Source organism: Saccopteryx leptura, chromosome 5, assembly GCF_036850995.1.
Source record: "Saccopteryx leptura isolate mSacLep1 chromosome 5, mSacLep1_pri_phased_curated, whole genome shotgun sequence".
Classification (NCBI taxonomy): Eukaryota; Metazoa; Chordata; class Mammalia; order Chiroptera; family Emballonuridae; genus Saccopteryx; species Saccopteryx leptura.
In genome coordinates this window covers 143,304,976-143,320,957 of record NC_089507.1, presented here as the reverse complement: position 1 = coordinate 143,320,957, position 15,982 = coordinate 143,304,976, and the positions used below count along the sequence as shown (strand labels likewise).

The window sequence follows — 15,982 nt, the reverse complement described above, 5'->3', positions numbered from 1 at the left end:
ACACCAAATTTTTATTGGATAATGCGTAAGGTACACAGGCCGTTGTGAGATCAGGAAGTAAACTTCCCTCCTTTTAATCAAGTAGTCAGCTAGCTAATTGCAGAAACCCTTTTGACAAAGAAGATGGCTAAAAGAAAAAAAGATGAGGAGTATTGTACTTTTCAGCAGGAATGGACAGAGGAATTCGCCTTTGTGGAGAGAGCAGGTTCTGCAGTGTGTCTAATATGCAATGATAAAATTGCATCGATGAAACAGTCAAATATAAAACGGCACTTCGACACACACCATACTACATTTCAATTGAAATATCCAGCGGGGAACAGCAGGAAGAAAGCATGTCAAGAGCTACTGTACAGAGTGCAAGCTAGTCAGCAGAAGCTCCGTGTTCGGACCCAACAAGGTAACTGGAATTTGGCTAGCTTTGCTGGTGCTTTAGCAATTATGAGAAACGGAAAGCCATTCACAGATGGGGAGTATGCCAAAACATTCATGCTTGATGTTGCCAGTGAACTTTTTGGCGACTTTTTGGATAAAGACAAGATAATCAAATGAATAAAAGACATGCCTCTGTCAGCAAGAACTGTTCATGATCGTACCATCATGATGGCAAATCAAATTGAGGCAACACAAGTGAAGGACATAAATGCATCACCATTCTTTTCTCTCACTTTGGATGAGTCAACAGACGTAAGCCATTTATCCCAGTTCAGCGTGATTGCAAGGTCTGTTGTCGGTGACACACTATGTGAGGAAAATCTTGCTGTTTTGCCTATGAAAGAGACAACTGGCCCTGGCCGGTTGGCTCAGCGGTAGAGCGTCGGCCTAGCGTGCGGAGGACCCGGGTTCAATTCCCGGCCAGGGCACACAGGAGAAGCGCCCATTTGCTTCTCCACCCCTCCGCCGTGCTTTCCTCTCTGTCTCTCTCTTCCCCTCCCGCAGCCAAGGCTCCATTGGAGCAAAGATGGCCCGGGCGCTGGGGATGGCTCTGTGGCCTCTGCCTCAGGTGCTAGAGTGGCTCTGGTCGCAACATGGCGACGCCCAGGATGGGCAGAGCATCGCCCCCTGGTGGGCAGAGCGTCGCCCCTGGTGGGCGTGCCGGGTGGATCCTGGTCGGGCGCATGCGGGAGTCTGTCAGACTGTCTCTCCCTGTTTCCAGCTTCAGAAAAAAAAAAAAAAAAAGAAAGAGACAACTAGGGGAGGATTTATTCAAGTCTTTCACTGAGTTTGCTAAAGAAAAAAAATATGCTGATGAATAAACTTATTTCGGTGTGTACTGATGGTGCTCTATGCATGGTGGGGAAAAACAGGATTTGTAGCGCTTCTTTGTGAACATGAAAAGAGACCCATCCTAAGTTTTCACTGCATCCTACATCAGGAGGCGCTTTGTGCTCAGATGTGTGGCGAGCAGCTTGGTGAGGTGATGTCGCTGGTCATTCGGGTGGTCAACTTTCTTGTTGCCCGAGCTTTAAATAATTGCCAGTTTAAAACACTGCTGGATGAAGTTGGGAATAATTATCCTGGTCTGCTTCTGCATAGCATGTGCATTGGTTGTCAAGAGGGAAGGTGCTCAGCTGTTTCACGGCTTGTCTGAGCGAAATCTGGACTTTTCTTGAAATGAAAAACGTCGAGCATCCTGAGTTAGTTAACACTGAATGGCTCCTGAAGTTCTGCTATCTCATGAACATGACTGAACATCTGAACCTGCTCAATGTGAAAATGCAAGGCGTTGGAAATACAGTCTTATCCCTTCAACAAGCAGTGTTTGCATTTGAAAACAAACTGAAACTCTTTATCTCCCACATTGAAACAGGTCGTTTACTACACTTTGAAAAACTGGGAGAGTTTAAAGATGCATGCACAGCAAGTGACCCTGCTCAACATCTTGATCTCCAGCAGCTAGTGGGCTTCACATCTAATCTCCTGCAGTCATTCAAAGCACGCTTTGGAGAATTTTGTGAGCACACTCGTCTTTTTAAGTTCATCACCCATCCACACAAGTGTGCAGTGGACAGCGCTGGCCTGAGTTAAATCCCCGGTGTCTCCGTCAGAGATTTTGAGCTACAAGCTGCTGGCCTGAAGGCCTCAGACATGTGGGTGAATAAATTCAAGTCACTGAATGAAGATTTGGAAAGACTTGTACAACAGCAAGCAGAGTTGGTGAGCAAACATAAGTGGGGAGAAATGAAAAAACTTCAACCCGTGGACCAGCTGATTGTCAAAACCTGGAACATGCTTCCTGTCACATATCACACACTACAGCATGTGAGTATTGCTATACTGACAGTGTTTGGCTCTACGTATGCATGTGAGCAGTCTTTCTCACATCTAAAGAACATTAAGACCAACCTATGATCACGTTTAACAGATGGAAGTCTCAATGCCTGCATGAAACTTAACCTCACCATGTATCAACCAGACTACAAAGCCATCAGCAAAACCATGCAGCACTAGAAGTTGCATTAATGGTAAGAAGTACTTTGTTCATCATTGGTTAGCAACAGCATAACGTTATTAAAAAGAATTCAGAGACTTATTGTACTTTAAAAGTGTTGGTCTTACATAAAATGCACACATTTACTTGTATTTAGTGTTAAAAATATTGTATGGCTCTCATGGAATTACATTTTAAAATATGTGGCGTTCATGGCTCTCTCAGCCAAAAAGGTTCCCGACTCCTAGATTAGTACGTGAGGTTAGGACGACTGAGAACAGGCTCACTGCATCCTCTTTGCTAAGATTTGATTTATAACTTGGATTTTTTCCTTTAGCACATTGGGTGACAGCTTAAAGCATCTCGTATATTTGGAGCCTGAAGGTCTGTGCACACAAGTGGAAAGAGAAGGGTGGAGACCTACATGTAAACCATCTGTAATCTTTCTGAAGTAGGAAATGTGTGCTTACAAAGTTTGACCTACTGCATGTGGAATGACAGGGCAGAAGTCAATCTGCAAGTTAATTGCTACAGTGTTGCTCAGCATCATGACAGAGGCTCATTAGTGTCACAGACAGAGTCGCAGCCCAGCAGGCACCCAGGAAGATGAATAGGACAATTCAAAGGCACACTTTTGGGGTGATCCAACTGCATTGATTAGCAATTAGTGAGAAAAATGGACAATGAACCAGAAAAGTAAATTGACTTCAGTTAAATTACAATCTAACAATACAGGACATGAAATGTCATCCATCAGAAAATGGTCAAGGAAACTGTAGCCATGATCTGAGACACAAAGCACTGCAAAGCTCTGATAATTTATATGCCTATTAAGAGTGAGCCATTATAACTTAAAAGGGCATTAGAAATAAAAACAGGAGTTTTTATCACCTGAAATAATTAAACACAAATATCAAGATTTTTCTGTAAGTCCCAGCTTTTATGACATACCTACAGATCACACACCTGACATTAGTGATCTGGTCTTAAGAATCAGACCTTCACAAGCAACTTGAGGCACAACAGAGAGAAGAAGAAAGAGACTCAAAATTTAAAAAAAAAAATGAGATAGCCCTACAAGAATTATCTGACTCCATCAAAAAGAATAACATAAGAATATAGGTATATCAGAGAGAGAAGAAAGAGAAAATGGAATGGAGAACATACTCAAACAAATAATAGATGAGAACTTCCCAAGCCTGTGGAAAGAACTAAAGCCTCAAATTCAAGAAGCAAACAGAACTCCGAGTTTTCTTAACCCCAACAAACCTACTCCAAGGCACATCATAATGAAATTGGCACAAACCAACGGCAAAGAAAAAATTCTCAAGGCAGCCAGGGAAAAGAAGAATACAACATATAAAGGAAGGCCCATTAGATTATCATCAGATTTCTCAGCAGAAACTCTACAAGCTAGAAGAGAGTGGACCCCAATATTTAAAGTCCTGAAAGAGAGGAACTTTCAGCCATGAATACTATACCCATCAAAGCTATCCTTCAAATATGAAGGAGAAATAAAAACATTCACAGATACAGAAAAGATGAGGGAATTTATCATCAGAAAACCCCCACTCTAGGAATTACTAAAGGGGGTTCTTCAATCAGATACAAAGAACAAAAAAAAAAACAAAGCCACAAGTAAAAGCTCCAAGAAGAACACAATAAAACCAAATTTAAACTGTGACAACAACAAAAAGAAAGTGGGGGAGAGGATGGAGATTAACAGTAGTAAAGGATGATGGAGTGCAAAAGTACTCACAAAATAGTGTGCTACAATGAACAGGGTAGGAACCCTTTTCATTACTTAAAGGTAACCACCATTGAAAAAACCACCACAGAAGCACATGAGAAAAAAAAGATAGCAACAGAGGAAAGATGTATGGAATACAACCAAATAAAAACAAAAGATAGAAAAACGAAAGAGAAGGATCAAACAAGACACAAAACTAACAGAAAGCAATCTATAAAATGGCAATAGGGAACTCACAAATGTCAATAATTACACTAAATGTAAACGGATTAAACTCACCAATAAAAAGGCACAGAGTAGCAGAATGGATTAAAAAAGAAAATCCAACTGTATGCTGCCTACAGGAAACTCATCTAAGTAACAAGGATAAAAACAAATTCAAAGTGAAAGGCTGGAAAACAATACTCCAAGCAAATAACATCCAAAAAAAAGCAGGCGTAGCAATACTCATATCTGATAATGCTGACTACAAGACAGCAAAAGTACTCAGAGACAAAAATGGCCATTTCATAGTGATTAAGGGGACGCTGAATCAAGAAGACATAACAATTCTTAATATATATGCACCAAACCAAGGAGCACCAAAATATATAAGACAGCTTTGTTTTATTGACCTTAAAACAAAAACTGACAAAAATACAATCATACTTGGAGACCTCAATACACCACTGATGGCTCTAGATCGGTCATCCAAACAGAGAATCAACAAAGATATATTGACCTTAAACAAAACACTAGAGCACCTGGATATGATAGACATCTACAGGACATTTCATCCCAAAGTGACTAAGTATACATTTTTCTCCAGTGTACATGGATCATTCTCAAGAATTGACCATATGTTGGGCCACAAAAACAACATCAGCAAATTCAGAAAAATCGAAGTTGTACCAAGCATATTTTCTGATCATAAAGCCTTGAAACTAGAATTCAACTGCAAAAAAGAGGAAAAAAATCTCACAAAAATGTGGAAACTAAACAACATACTTTTAAAAAATGAATGAGTCAAAGAAATAAGTGCAGAGATCAAAAGATATATACAGACTAATGAAAATGACAATACGACATAGCAGAATCTATGGGATGCAGCAAAAGCAGTGATAAGAGGGAAGTTCATATCACTTCAGGCATATATGAACAAACAAGAGAGAGCCCAAGTGAACCACTTAACTTCACACCTTAAGGAACTAGAAAAAGAAGAACAAAGACAACCCAAAACCAGCTGAAGAAAGGAGATAATAAAAATCAGAGCAGAAATAAATGAAATAGAGAACAGAAAAACTATAGAAAAAATTAATAGAACAAGGAGCTGGTTCTTTGAAAAGATCAACAAAATTGACAAACCCTTGGCAAGACTTACCAAGGAAAAAAGAGAAAGAACTCATATAAACAAAATCCAAAATGAAAGAGGAGAAATCACCACGGACACCGTAGATATACAAAGAATTATTGTAGATTACTATGAAAAACTTTATGCCACTAAATTCAACAACCTAGAAGAAATGGATAAATTCCTAGAACAATACAACCTTCCTAGACTGAGTCAATAAGAAGCAGAAAGCCTAAACAGACCTATTAGTAGAGAAGAAATAGAAAAAAACATTAAAAACCTCCCCAAAAATAAAAGTCCAGGCCCTGACGGCTATACCAGCGAATTTTATCAAACATTCAAAGAAGACTTGGTTCCTATTCTACTGAAAGTCTTCCAAAAAATTGAAGAAGAAGCAATACTTCCAAACACATTTTATGAGGCCAACATAATCCTCATACCAAAACCAGGCAAGGATGGCACAAAAAAAGAAAACTACAGAGCAATATCTCTAATGAATACAGATGCTAAAATACTAAACAAAATACTAGCAAATTGAATACAACAACATATTAAAAAAATAATACATCATGATCAAGTGGGATTCATCCCAGAATCTCAAGGATGGTTCAACATACGTAAAACCGTTAACGTAATACACCATATCAACAAAACAAAGAACAAAAACCACATGATCTTATCAATAGACGCAGAAAAGGCTTTCGATAAAATACAGCACAATTTTATGTTTAAGACTCTCAACAAAATGGGTATAGAAGGAAAATATCTCAACATGATAAAGGCCATATATGATAAACCATCAGTTAATATCATATTAAATGGCACTAAACTGAAGGCTTTCCCCCTTAAATCAGGAACAAGACAGGGTTGTCCACTCTCTCCACTCTTATTTAATGTGGTACTAGAGGTTCTTGCCACAGCAATCAGACAAGACAAAGAAATAAAAGGCATCCATATCGGAAAAGAAGAAGTAAAGGTATTACTTTTTGCAGATGATATGATCCTATACATCGAAAACCCTAAAGAATCCACAAAAAGACTACTAGAAACAATAAGCCAATACAGTAAGGTCGCAGGATACAAAATTAACATACAGAAGTCAATTGCCTTTCTATATGCCAACAATGAAACATTTGAGAACGAACTCAAAAGAATAATCCCCTTCACGATTGCAACAAAAAAAATAAAATACTTAGGAATAAATATAACAAAGAATGTAAAGGACTTATATAATGAAAACTATAAACCATTGTTAAGGGAAATCGAAAAAGATATAATGAGATGGAAGAATATACCTTGTTCTTGGTTAGGAGGAATAAATATAATCAAGATGGCCATATTACCCAAAGCAATATACAAATTTAATGCAATTCCCATCAAAATGCAAATGACATTTTTTTTAAAAATGGAGCAAAAAATCATCAGATTTATATGGAACTATAAAAAACCCCGAATAGCCAAAGCAATCCTAAAGAAAAAGAATGAAGCTGGGGGCATTACAATACCTGACTTCAAACTATATTATAGGGCCACGACAATCAAAACAGCATGGTATTGGCAGAAAAATAGACACTCAGACCAATGGAACAGAATAGAAAACCCAGAAATAAAACCACATATATATAGTCAAATAATTTTTGATAAAGGGGCCAACAACACACAATGGAGAAAAAAAAGCCTCTTCAATAAATGGTGCTGGGAAAACTGGAAAGCCACATGCAAAAGAATGAAACTGGACTACAGTTTGTCCCCCTGTACTAAAATGAACTCAAAATGGATCAAAGATCTAAACATAAGACCTGAAACAATTAAGTACATAGAAGAAGACATAGGTACTCAACTCATGGACCTGGGTTTTAAAGAGCATTTTATGAATTTGACTCCAAAGGCAAGAGAAGTGAAGGCAAAAATTAATGAATGGGACTACATCAGACTAAGAAGTTTTTGCTCAGCAAGAGAAACTGATAACAAAATAAACAGACAGCCAACTAAACGGGAAATGATATTTTCAAACAACAGCTCAGATAAGGGCCTAATATCCAAAATATACAAAGAACTCATAAAACTCAACAACAAACAAACAATCCAATAAAAAAAATGGGAAGAGGATATGAACAGACACTTCTCCCAGGAAGAAATACAAATGGCCAACAGATATATGAAAAGATGCTCATCTTCTTTAGTTATTAGAGAAATGCAAATCAAAACTGCAATATGATACCACCTCACACCTGTTAGATTAGCTATTATTAACAAGACAGGTAATAGCAAATGTTGGAGAGGCTGTGGAGAAAATGGAACCCTCATACACTGTTGGTGGGAATGTAAAGTAGTACAACCATTATGGAAGAAAGTATGGTGGTTCCTCAAAAAACTGAAAATAGAATTACCTTATGACCCAGCAATCCCTCTACTGGGTATATACCCCCAAAACTCAGAAACATTGATACGTAAAGACACATGCAGCCCCATGTTCATTGCAGCATTGTCCACAGTGGCCAGGGCATGGAAACAACCGAAAAGCCCATCAATACATGACTGGATAAAGAAGATGTGGCACATATACACTATGGAATACTACTCAGCCATAAGAAATGATGACATCGGATCATTTACAGCAAAATGGTGGGATCTTGATAACATTATACAAAGTGAAATAAGTAAATCAGAAAAAACCAGGAACTGCATTATTCCATACGTAGGTGGGACATAAAAGTGAAACTAAGAGACATTGATAAGAGTGTGGTGGTTACGGGGGGAGGGGGGAGAGGGAGAGGGAAAGGGGGAGGAAGAGGGGCAGAAAGAAAACTAGATAATAGGTGACAGAGGACAATCTGACTTTGGGTGATGGGTATGCAACATAAGTGAACGACAAGATAACCTGGACTTGTTATCTTTGAATATATGTATCCTGATTTATTCATGTCTCCCCATTAAAAAAATAAAATTATTTAAGAAGAAAAAAAAAAAAAGAATCAGACCTTCTATGTCAAAACACTAGTTGAGAGCCTGTTCTCTGTCACATGAAGTGGGAAATCCATGCTGAGTTACATATCCAGGGCATTGGGAGACTTCCTTTATTGCCACAAAATGCCTTTTTTTCTGAAATTATCATAAGACTTTGTCATATTTAGTATTCTTTTAAACAAAAGTGAAAATCACATATTACTTAAAAGCAAACTTTTCCCAAACACTAGCCTGGCAGAGAGAAGATGGGAGGGAAGGGAGAAAACTACAGATGAACCATGCTCTTCCCTGTCCATCCAAGCCCACACAGACACCCCACACTGTGCCGTCCTGGCTGTCCAGACATTCTGGTTCAACACCAAGATGCTTGTGGGAGAGGATACAAAAAATACAAATTTAAAAATCCAATAGTGGCTTACATGAAAAGCAGTGCATTCAGCATGCAAAGCCCACCATTTGTATGACTGTGTAAACATCAGGGCACAACTATTTATAATTATTTATTCTAAAATTGGCCCCAGCATTTAATACACACTTTGTAAGAGCACAATGTGAGGTTACGTGTAGTTGACAGAGAGAATGTATCCGGGTCTTTCTGCATTGGCAATATTTGTGGTTGTTAAAGAGAACAGACTATTATGTTTTAATATAATTTTAAAGTCATTTCCTTAAAAAAGGAAATAAGACTTTTTCTTTCAAATAAGCCCATAATTTGCATCACTCTTATTTTACCTCAGTAATCAGTTCTATCATCCTAAATTCCTTTTCAGTGATCATGGTTTTTAGGTTTCCTAGAAACACATTTCCTAGTGCTAGAAAAAGTACTAGCGTTTTGAGCTAACCCTACATGAACCCAGAGTTTCATGGGTGAATCAAGTTCATTTATTCAGTCAGCACATATTTTTCAGGACCTGCTTTGAGTCAGGCTCTGCTGTAAATTCTGAGGTTGGAGCTGCAAACAGGGAAAATTCAGAAAAATATTTTCTTCTCCCAGGCAGCCTACATGCTGGTAAAGGGATAGCTATCAATAAAAACTACATATTTATATGAAGAGGGTAATTTCCTCTAGTCACACATGCTAAAGAAAATAAACTAGGAGGACCTAATGAACAATGACAGGGCACTCCTCAGGTTGGGTGGTCGGGGAGGCATCTTCGAGCTCAGACATGAGTGACAAGGGAACTAGAATATGGTTTGTGTTTTTAGCAATACACATGTTTACTTCTTCCAAAGATCCCAGTGGGTGTGCATCGGAGCACACAGGCCATCTGATGGGGTGCAGGGGAATGGGGAGCCGACTTCCAGGTCAGCCTCTGGGCTGCACTGACGGGCAGGCAGCAGGAAAGAGGAGCAGGCGTCCTAGTGAGTCAGCCGTGAATCCACAGGTCTGTGGCTTAGCAGCTGTGGATCGAGGGGTGCTATTGCTTACAGAGATGTGGGGCATGGGAGACTTGAACCCCAGTTGGGGAGAGCTGCCTAGCCACACTCCTGGTCCTTGCAGGGCCCCTGAGGTCACCCTACATGTATTCCCATGGTCCAGCCTCTGCGTCCTGCAGGGGGCCGGGCGGCTGGTCAACACTCAGTGCCTGTGGGGCCAGCTCACAGTGCTTTTTTGCTTTTCAGGAGCTCAATGCCAAGAAGCAGTGATGAGAGGAGGTACAGTCTGGAGGGCGACCTCGTGCTGGCCAAGGCCCTCGAGCGCTACCTGCCGTACCTGGAGGCCCTGTCCCAGGCCACCACCCCAGATGTGCTCCCCAGGACAAAGCAGGACCGGCGGCCAGCTCAGGTGACCATTGCAGCTTACTCTGTGATCTGGGCTTACATGTCACCTGTGGGGCAGGGTTCTGTGGGGTGCACACGCAGGGAGTGTTTTCTAAATCTTTGGCTGGCATCTCAGTTTTTCTCCTGTGTTCCATTCGGGCTGGTTGGTGACATGGTGAGGGGTGGGGGAGGTGCAGCACAGTGTCCCCAGAGCCATTGTCGGTGACACCCCCCAAGTCCAGCAGTGGTCACCCACCCATCCTTGATGCTGAGCCCATCCATGCTCCCTGCTGCCCTCGGGGGAGGGTCCTTGGGAAATCATCTGTGGGACATGCTTGGAGGTCTAGAAAGCCTGCCATCAACCATGCAGACAGGACGCCAGGGCAGCACAGAGCATGGGTCTCACACTTTGGGAAAGGACCCAGGACAGCAGTGAACGCTCAGCTGCAAGGTACGACGCAAAGACCCTGAGTTCAGCTAGAATTAGGTGACAGAGTGATCAACTGTCCCGGCCACTCAGGACTGTCCTGTATCCCAGAAATCCTCCTCCTCGGCATGCCTGCTCTTGGCTGGTATCCTGTGTGATGGCCGGTCTCCTGTCCTGTGCTAGCCCTCGGGCAAGAGTTCACTTTATGTCAATGCTGAGCCTGCTCCAGAGCCATTTCAGGATGTGAAGCACATTCAAGAACATTCTAAAGAAACAGAATTAAAAATCACAATGACCTTTTAAGTGGGAAAATGGTTTTTACGGCAGCTCATTACTCTGGAGCCCAGGACTGAGCTTCCTGGATTGGAGGCCGGGATGCTGGAAGTGGTCTTGGGAGCAGAGGGTCATCATGCACCTGAGGTGAGACTTTGAGCAGAGCGTGGAGCCCAGGGTGGTCCTGGCTGCAGGGGGTAGAGGACAGCAATGCTCACGCTTTTTTTTTTTGCTGAACGTTGGTTATGTCAACGACATGAGCGGTGCCAGCCAGCAGGAGAGGGATGAACCCGGCTGCGTTTTGCTGGCTCTGAATTTCCACTGGAGTTTCTTCAGAAGGTGGTTGTGGCTCTTAGAAACACATGGGCAGCAATTCAGGCTCCTTTTCCAATTGTTACAAGAGGTTGAAATTATTTAAGCAAAAGCTGGGCTGGTATTTTGGACAAGGTACACACACAGGTTCCTCTTAGCGCTCATAACGTTGATGAGGCCTCAGAGCGACTTAGGATCTAAGTGAACTCCAGCGTACACATCAGAGCCAGGTGTGTGTCTTCACAGGGAGCTGCATCTCCACCAGGTGGGGTCAGGTGAGGTGTGGGCAAAGTTAAGGAGCTGGGTCAGTCTGCATCTTAGGGGCAGCACCAGGGAAAATCATCTGTGGTCAGCTGCATTCTGGGATGCTCCTCGAGCCCCTTCGTTGTCTGCCTCACATGATAAGGACAACTTTCACAAGGACGCTGGAACATGGAGTCCCCTGAAGAGTCCCCATGCTGGCCCTGGGCCACCCAGGACAGGCTGCTGGGAGCTTGGCTAGCGTCAGCTCCTCTGTGTTGTTCATGTTTTCCCAGGGACAGGGCAGTGGCTGCACGGTCCCCTGGGCATCCAGGTTGTCCCCCGTTCTCAGAGTCCACCTTGATATGGAGGGTGGGTCTTCCATCCCCACTGGCACCAGGCTCTGGACCCTGGGAGGAGGCAGCAGTTAGCACAGGGAGAGTCCTGCCCGCACTTCACTCCAGGTCTCTGTAACCTGGGTTGTTGGCCAGACCAGAAGCTGCACTTCAAAGCCTTTCATGTGGACTGTCAGCAAGCCTGTCAGCAGGGCTTCCCCCGATGGAGCCGGGCCACTGAACACTGTTTATCAGTGTTACTCACTGATCTTGCCCGAGCACTTTCTGTGAGCCAGACACCCAGCTAGATACTGTGGGGGTAAAGGTGGACTTGTCCCGGGGGGTCAGCAATGGGAAGGTGTTCTGGGGCGGATGTGGGACTATTGGGGCTGCAGAACCAGCTCCTCCCCTGTGCTGTGTGGCTTTGGGGAAGCTGCCAGACTCTGTGTCCTCAGGGTCCCCACTGTGGAACGGGATGACAGTAAGTCATTGCGAAAATTCAGCAGGAGAATGCACAGAGAGCTTGTGGCGAACTGGTCAATCAATGGCAGTTGCTATCATCATCACTATTAATGAACTGTCTTTTAAATACAAAGTTAGGTCAAAAGTCTGAAAACCACCAGCTGAACTCTTGGGGGAGTTCTCGGCTCTACCAAGGAGAATCAGAGGAGAGCAGGCGTGTTTACAGAACAGATAAATCCACAGGGCGCCCCTGCAGCCAGGCCACCCAGGCTGCACTCTAACCTCAACGTAGCACACGGTCTGCTTGTTTACTGCACATACAGAAGAAAACCAGCATTCCTCTCGTTCTCTCGAATATTGTCAACTTAAGTACATGTGAACAGGAAATCATGCTCTGTCTTCCTCCTTGTCTCCTGTCATATCTTATCAAGAGGGACACGAAGCTTTGTGCTTGGTCTCGGCTTCTACTGTAGGATTTCTTCTGTGATGGAGACATTGCATCATGTCCCTGGTATTGGACACAAATAATCAGTAAAGACAAACCCATGTGTGGTCCAGAGACAGCTTAAGTAATAGAGGAGGGAAGGGTGACAGTCATTGAAAGTCCCACAGAATCAGAAGTTGGGTGAAAGGAATGGGTTGAGATTCCTCTGTGCAGCAGCTCAGCACGGTTCCGCCCAGTGACGGTGACACGCGACACCAGGCTCTGCCCAGCACCATCTTCCCAGCTATGGAAACAGGCACGGGGCAGCTGAACTGCTATCATGTTTCTCTTTTGGGTTTGGTTATTCTACGAACTTCGCCCTTGTATTTGAATAAAAAAGTCAAAATCAGACGAGAAGTTGCTCCTCGGGCAGGGAGTGGCATGTAATTCACCCAGACAGGGTATGAAGTGGGCCCCTCAATTCTCTGCCATATCTCCTGTGGTTTCACGTAATGCGATGCTGCCCTTTGGGTCATGGCAAACGGGGAGGTGCCGTGGGTCACAGCTCCCCGGGAGGCAGACGTGCTGCTTCTTACAAGAGTGTCAAACCAGTAAACAATTCTGCTGGAGCTACACCAGGAGTGCGTATTAGTGGGTGGGGCTGGGCAGCAGTGAGTTTGTCTCCTCACTGTGGAGGCTTTCCAGGGCTGACCCCAGTGCATTATGACTCTAGCACTGGACCCTCCCCACCGTGAAAAGTGTGACTGTTTCTTTTCAGGGGCCAGTCAGGTTCCGGGAGCTTATGATTGGGCTTTTGAGAGGGCTGAGCTTGTGGGTGTGGTCCACTGGCCCTGATACCACCATGGGGTCACTGGGGTGTGTGGGGGAGGTGCAGCATCCCCCCTCCCCCCAGCATGGCCTGCTCTCCAGTTCAAGAAGTAGAGGGGACGAGGGTTGGTATGGCCCATCACACATCCCATCAGCAGCCACCTGCCGCCTTCTCCCAAGTCTGGCTTCTCTGCTGTGTAACACTTGCACTGGTGGGATGGCCGTCCGGCGCAGTCAGCCTGGACCACGTGGTCAGTGCCCGCTGTCCCATGACCATTTCTAACAAGGCGGCCTTTCCTACTCCACAACATCTCGGTTTGCATAACAAATTCTATAGCCATACTACCACACCACAACCACTGCATGACGACGTTCACGAAGATTATTCTGAAAATGAGCACGTGGTAGCATTTTTGGTTCATGGACTTTTCTTCTGTGTAACATTGATGTTTCTCAATACTGAAAAATGTGTGAAAACCTAGAAGTCATTCTTTTCTCTGCTCAGTGTTTGAAGAGAAAGCTTTGTTGTCTCTCAGAGGCACAGTCCCTAGAGCCAGTGTGAGAAGAACGTGATCGGATGTTGCCACAGCTGCGGTGAGACACCTACCACAGAAACCAGCAGCAGGCTGTGGGCTATGCTTTCCAACCACCCACCCTCAGCCGACGACATATTTCTCTTTGAAACTTAAGCTCAGTACACTGATGATCTTTCAAGTTGCAACTGATTTCCAATGAATAATTTTACAAATCACCTTTTTCTATGCATCTGTCATCAAAAATCTAACTCTAGCATGGAGACAGAAATGTGTATTTACTCTCTTTAGAGGCTTTTATGCTGATTACTTCATGAAAGAAGCCAGAGGGAGTAACATCACAGTATTCTTCTGACATCAAGCCAACTCGCTCAAAGCCCTGGTGCACTAATTGAGCTCTTATTGATCACTAAATCAGTGCAATTATTCCTCCTGTGTTGCCAGCAGTGGAAGCCAGCTCCTGCTTTTAACAACCACAACAGTGCTGGTTTAGTCCTCATGGTCATTAGAGAGGACTCTGCAAAGCCCCCACTTACTCCACACTATTGGGGAAGCTTAACCAAAATTCATCACTTGGAAATACCATGAATTCATTTTTTTTTTTTTGAAACATTGTTTTAAGCATTTTTAATGTGCAGGAAACTGTGTGAGGTGCTGGAATTGGAAAGATAAGTTGGCCCCTGCCCTCGAGGGTTTTGCAGTCTTCCTGGGGGAGGCAGACAAAACAGGAGTGACATGTAGAGCAAGTGCTGTGCTCAGGGCTACACCTGCACAGAGGGGCTTCTCAGAGGACGGGCATTGAAGAAGCAACCGCAGTCACCAGCAGAGGCTATTTAGATGGACTCAAAATGCAGGATATTGAGAGACAGCCCCCTAATAGTATGAATAATCCAGTTGAGCTACTAGATCATAGCTTGAAAAAAAAGAAACCTCAAAGAGCTGAGAATACAGAGAAACCTCAATGAATGAAATTCAGAAAGTGATGAGCTCATTGCCTAGGAGGAGGAGACCATGGCTACTTTACATGGGCAGCAACAACAGGAGGGGAACCAAGAGAAGAAGGGACAGGAGAGTGCAGCCTAAATTGTAGGAATTGTTGGCTGTGCGGAGAGCAACATGAGGCAGAAGAGTCCAGGGACCAGGCTGCATGGAGCACTGAGGACATGAGACCGTCCACTGGAGGGTGTGAGAAGAGTAGAGGGCGGGAGAAACCTTCCCAAGAAACTCCAGGGCTTTCTGAGTGGCCTCAGTGGGCCTCTGAAGGCCTGAAACAAGGTGGCATAGAAAAGAAAGAACTTTTGTGAAGGGTGAAGAAAGGTGGACTGAACAGGAAACTCACAAATTGCCATTGGTCTGTAAATCAGAGAGAGCTTACATGGATCAGAAAACTGATAGCTGTCAGCATAGCAACTCTCAGAGCCTAGATCCAGCCCTGCTGAAGGAAAGGCCCTGCCCTTGCCCTCAGCAGAACCAGAGCTGGCAGTGACCAACCAAGTCTGACGGCCTCAGCATCAAATCAACACCCATTCACTTGCAGACCACAAGGGCTTGGCACCCACATCAGCAGACTGATGGAGTGAGGGACGTGCCCTTGTTTAGGAATAGCTAGCCTTCACTTCATTCTCCGTTACTCTGATACGCAGAATTTCCTGCATGCAGTAAAAATCGGGGACACGTGAAGCAACATGAATGTGTGACTCACAGTTGAGAGAGGAAAGAGGCAATAGAAGAAAACTCAGATGTGACTCAGTCGTTGCAGTTATTAGAAAAGGCCATTTTAATAATTAAGATAAATAGATCAAAGGATTGAGTGGGAAAGGTAAAAACAAACAAGCAAACAAACAAACAAAAAACCCCAACAACCATAAATGAACAAGTGGAAAATTGCAGCACAGAGATGGAAACAATA

The 15,982-nt window shown here is 43.5% G+C and overlaps 1 protein-coding gene across 2 annotated transcripts in view; it reads left to right on the top strand.

The window, feature by feature from the left end:
- Positions 1-15,982, top strand: part of PTPRN2 (protein tyrosine phosphatase receptor type N2) — a 477,946-nt gene that overhangs the window by 202,330 nt on the left and 259,634 nt on the right. For both annotated transcript variants that reach the window (XM_066385718.1, XM_066385717.1), the window contains exon 5: positions 10,102-10,264. In XM_066385718.1, coding sequence (XP_066241815.1) covers positions 10,102-10,264 — 163 coding nt within the window. The remainder of the gene's footprint in view (positions 1-10,101; positions 10,265-15,982) is intronic.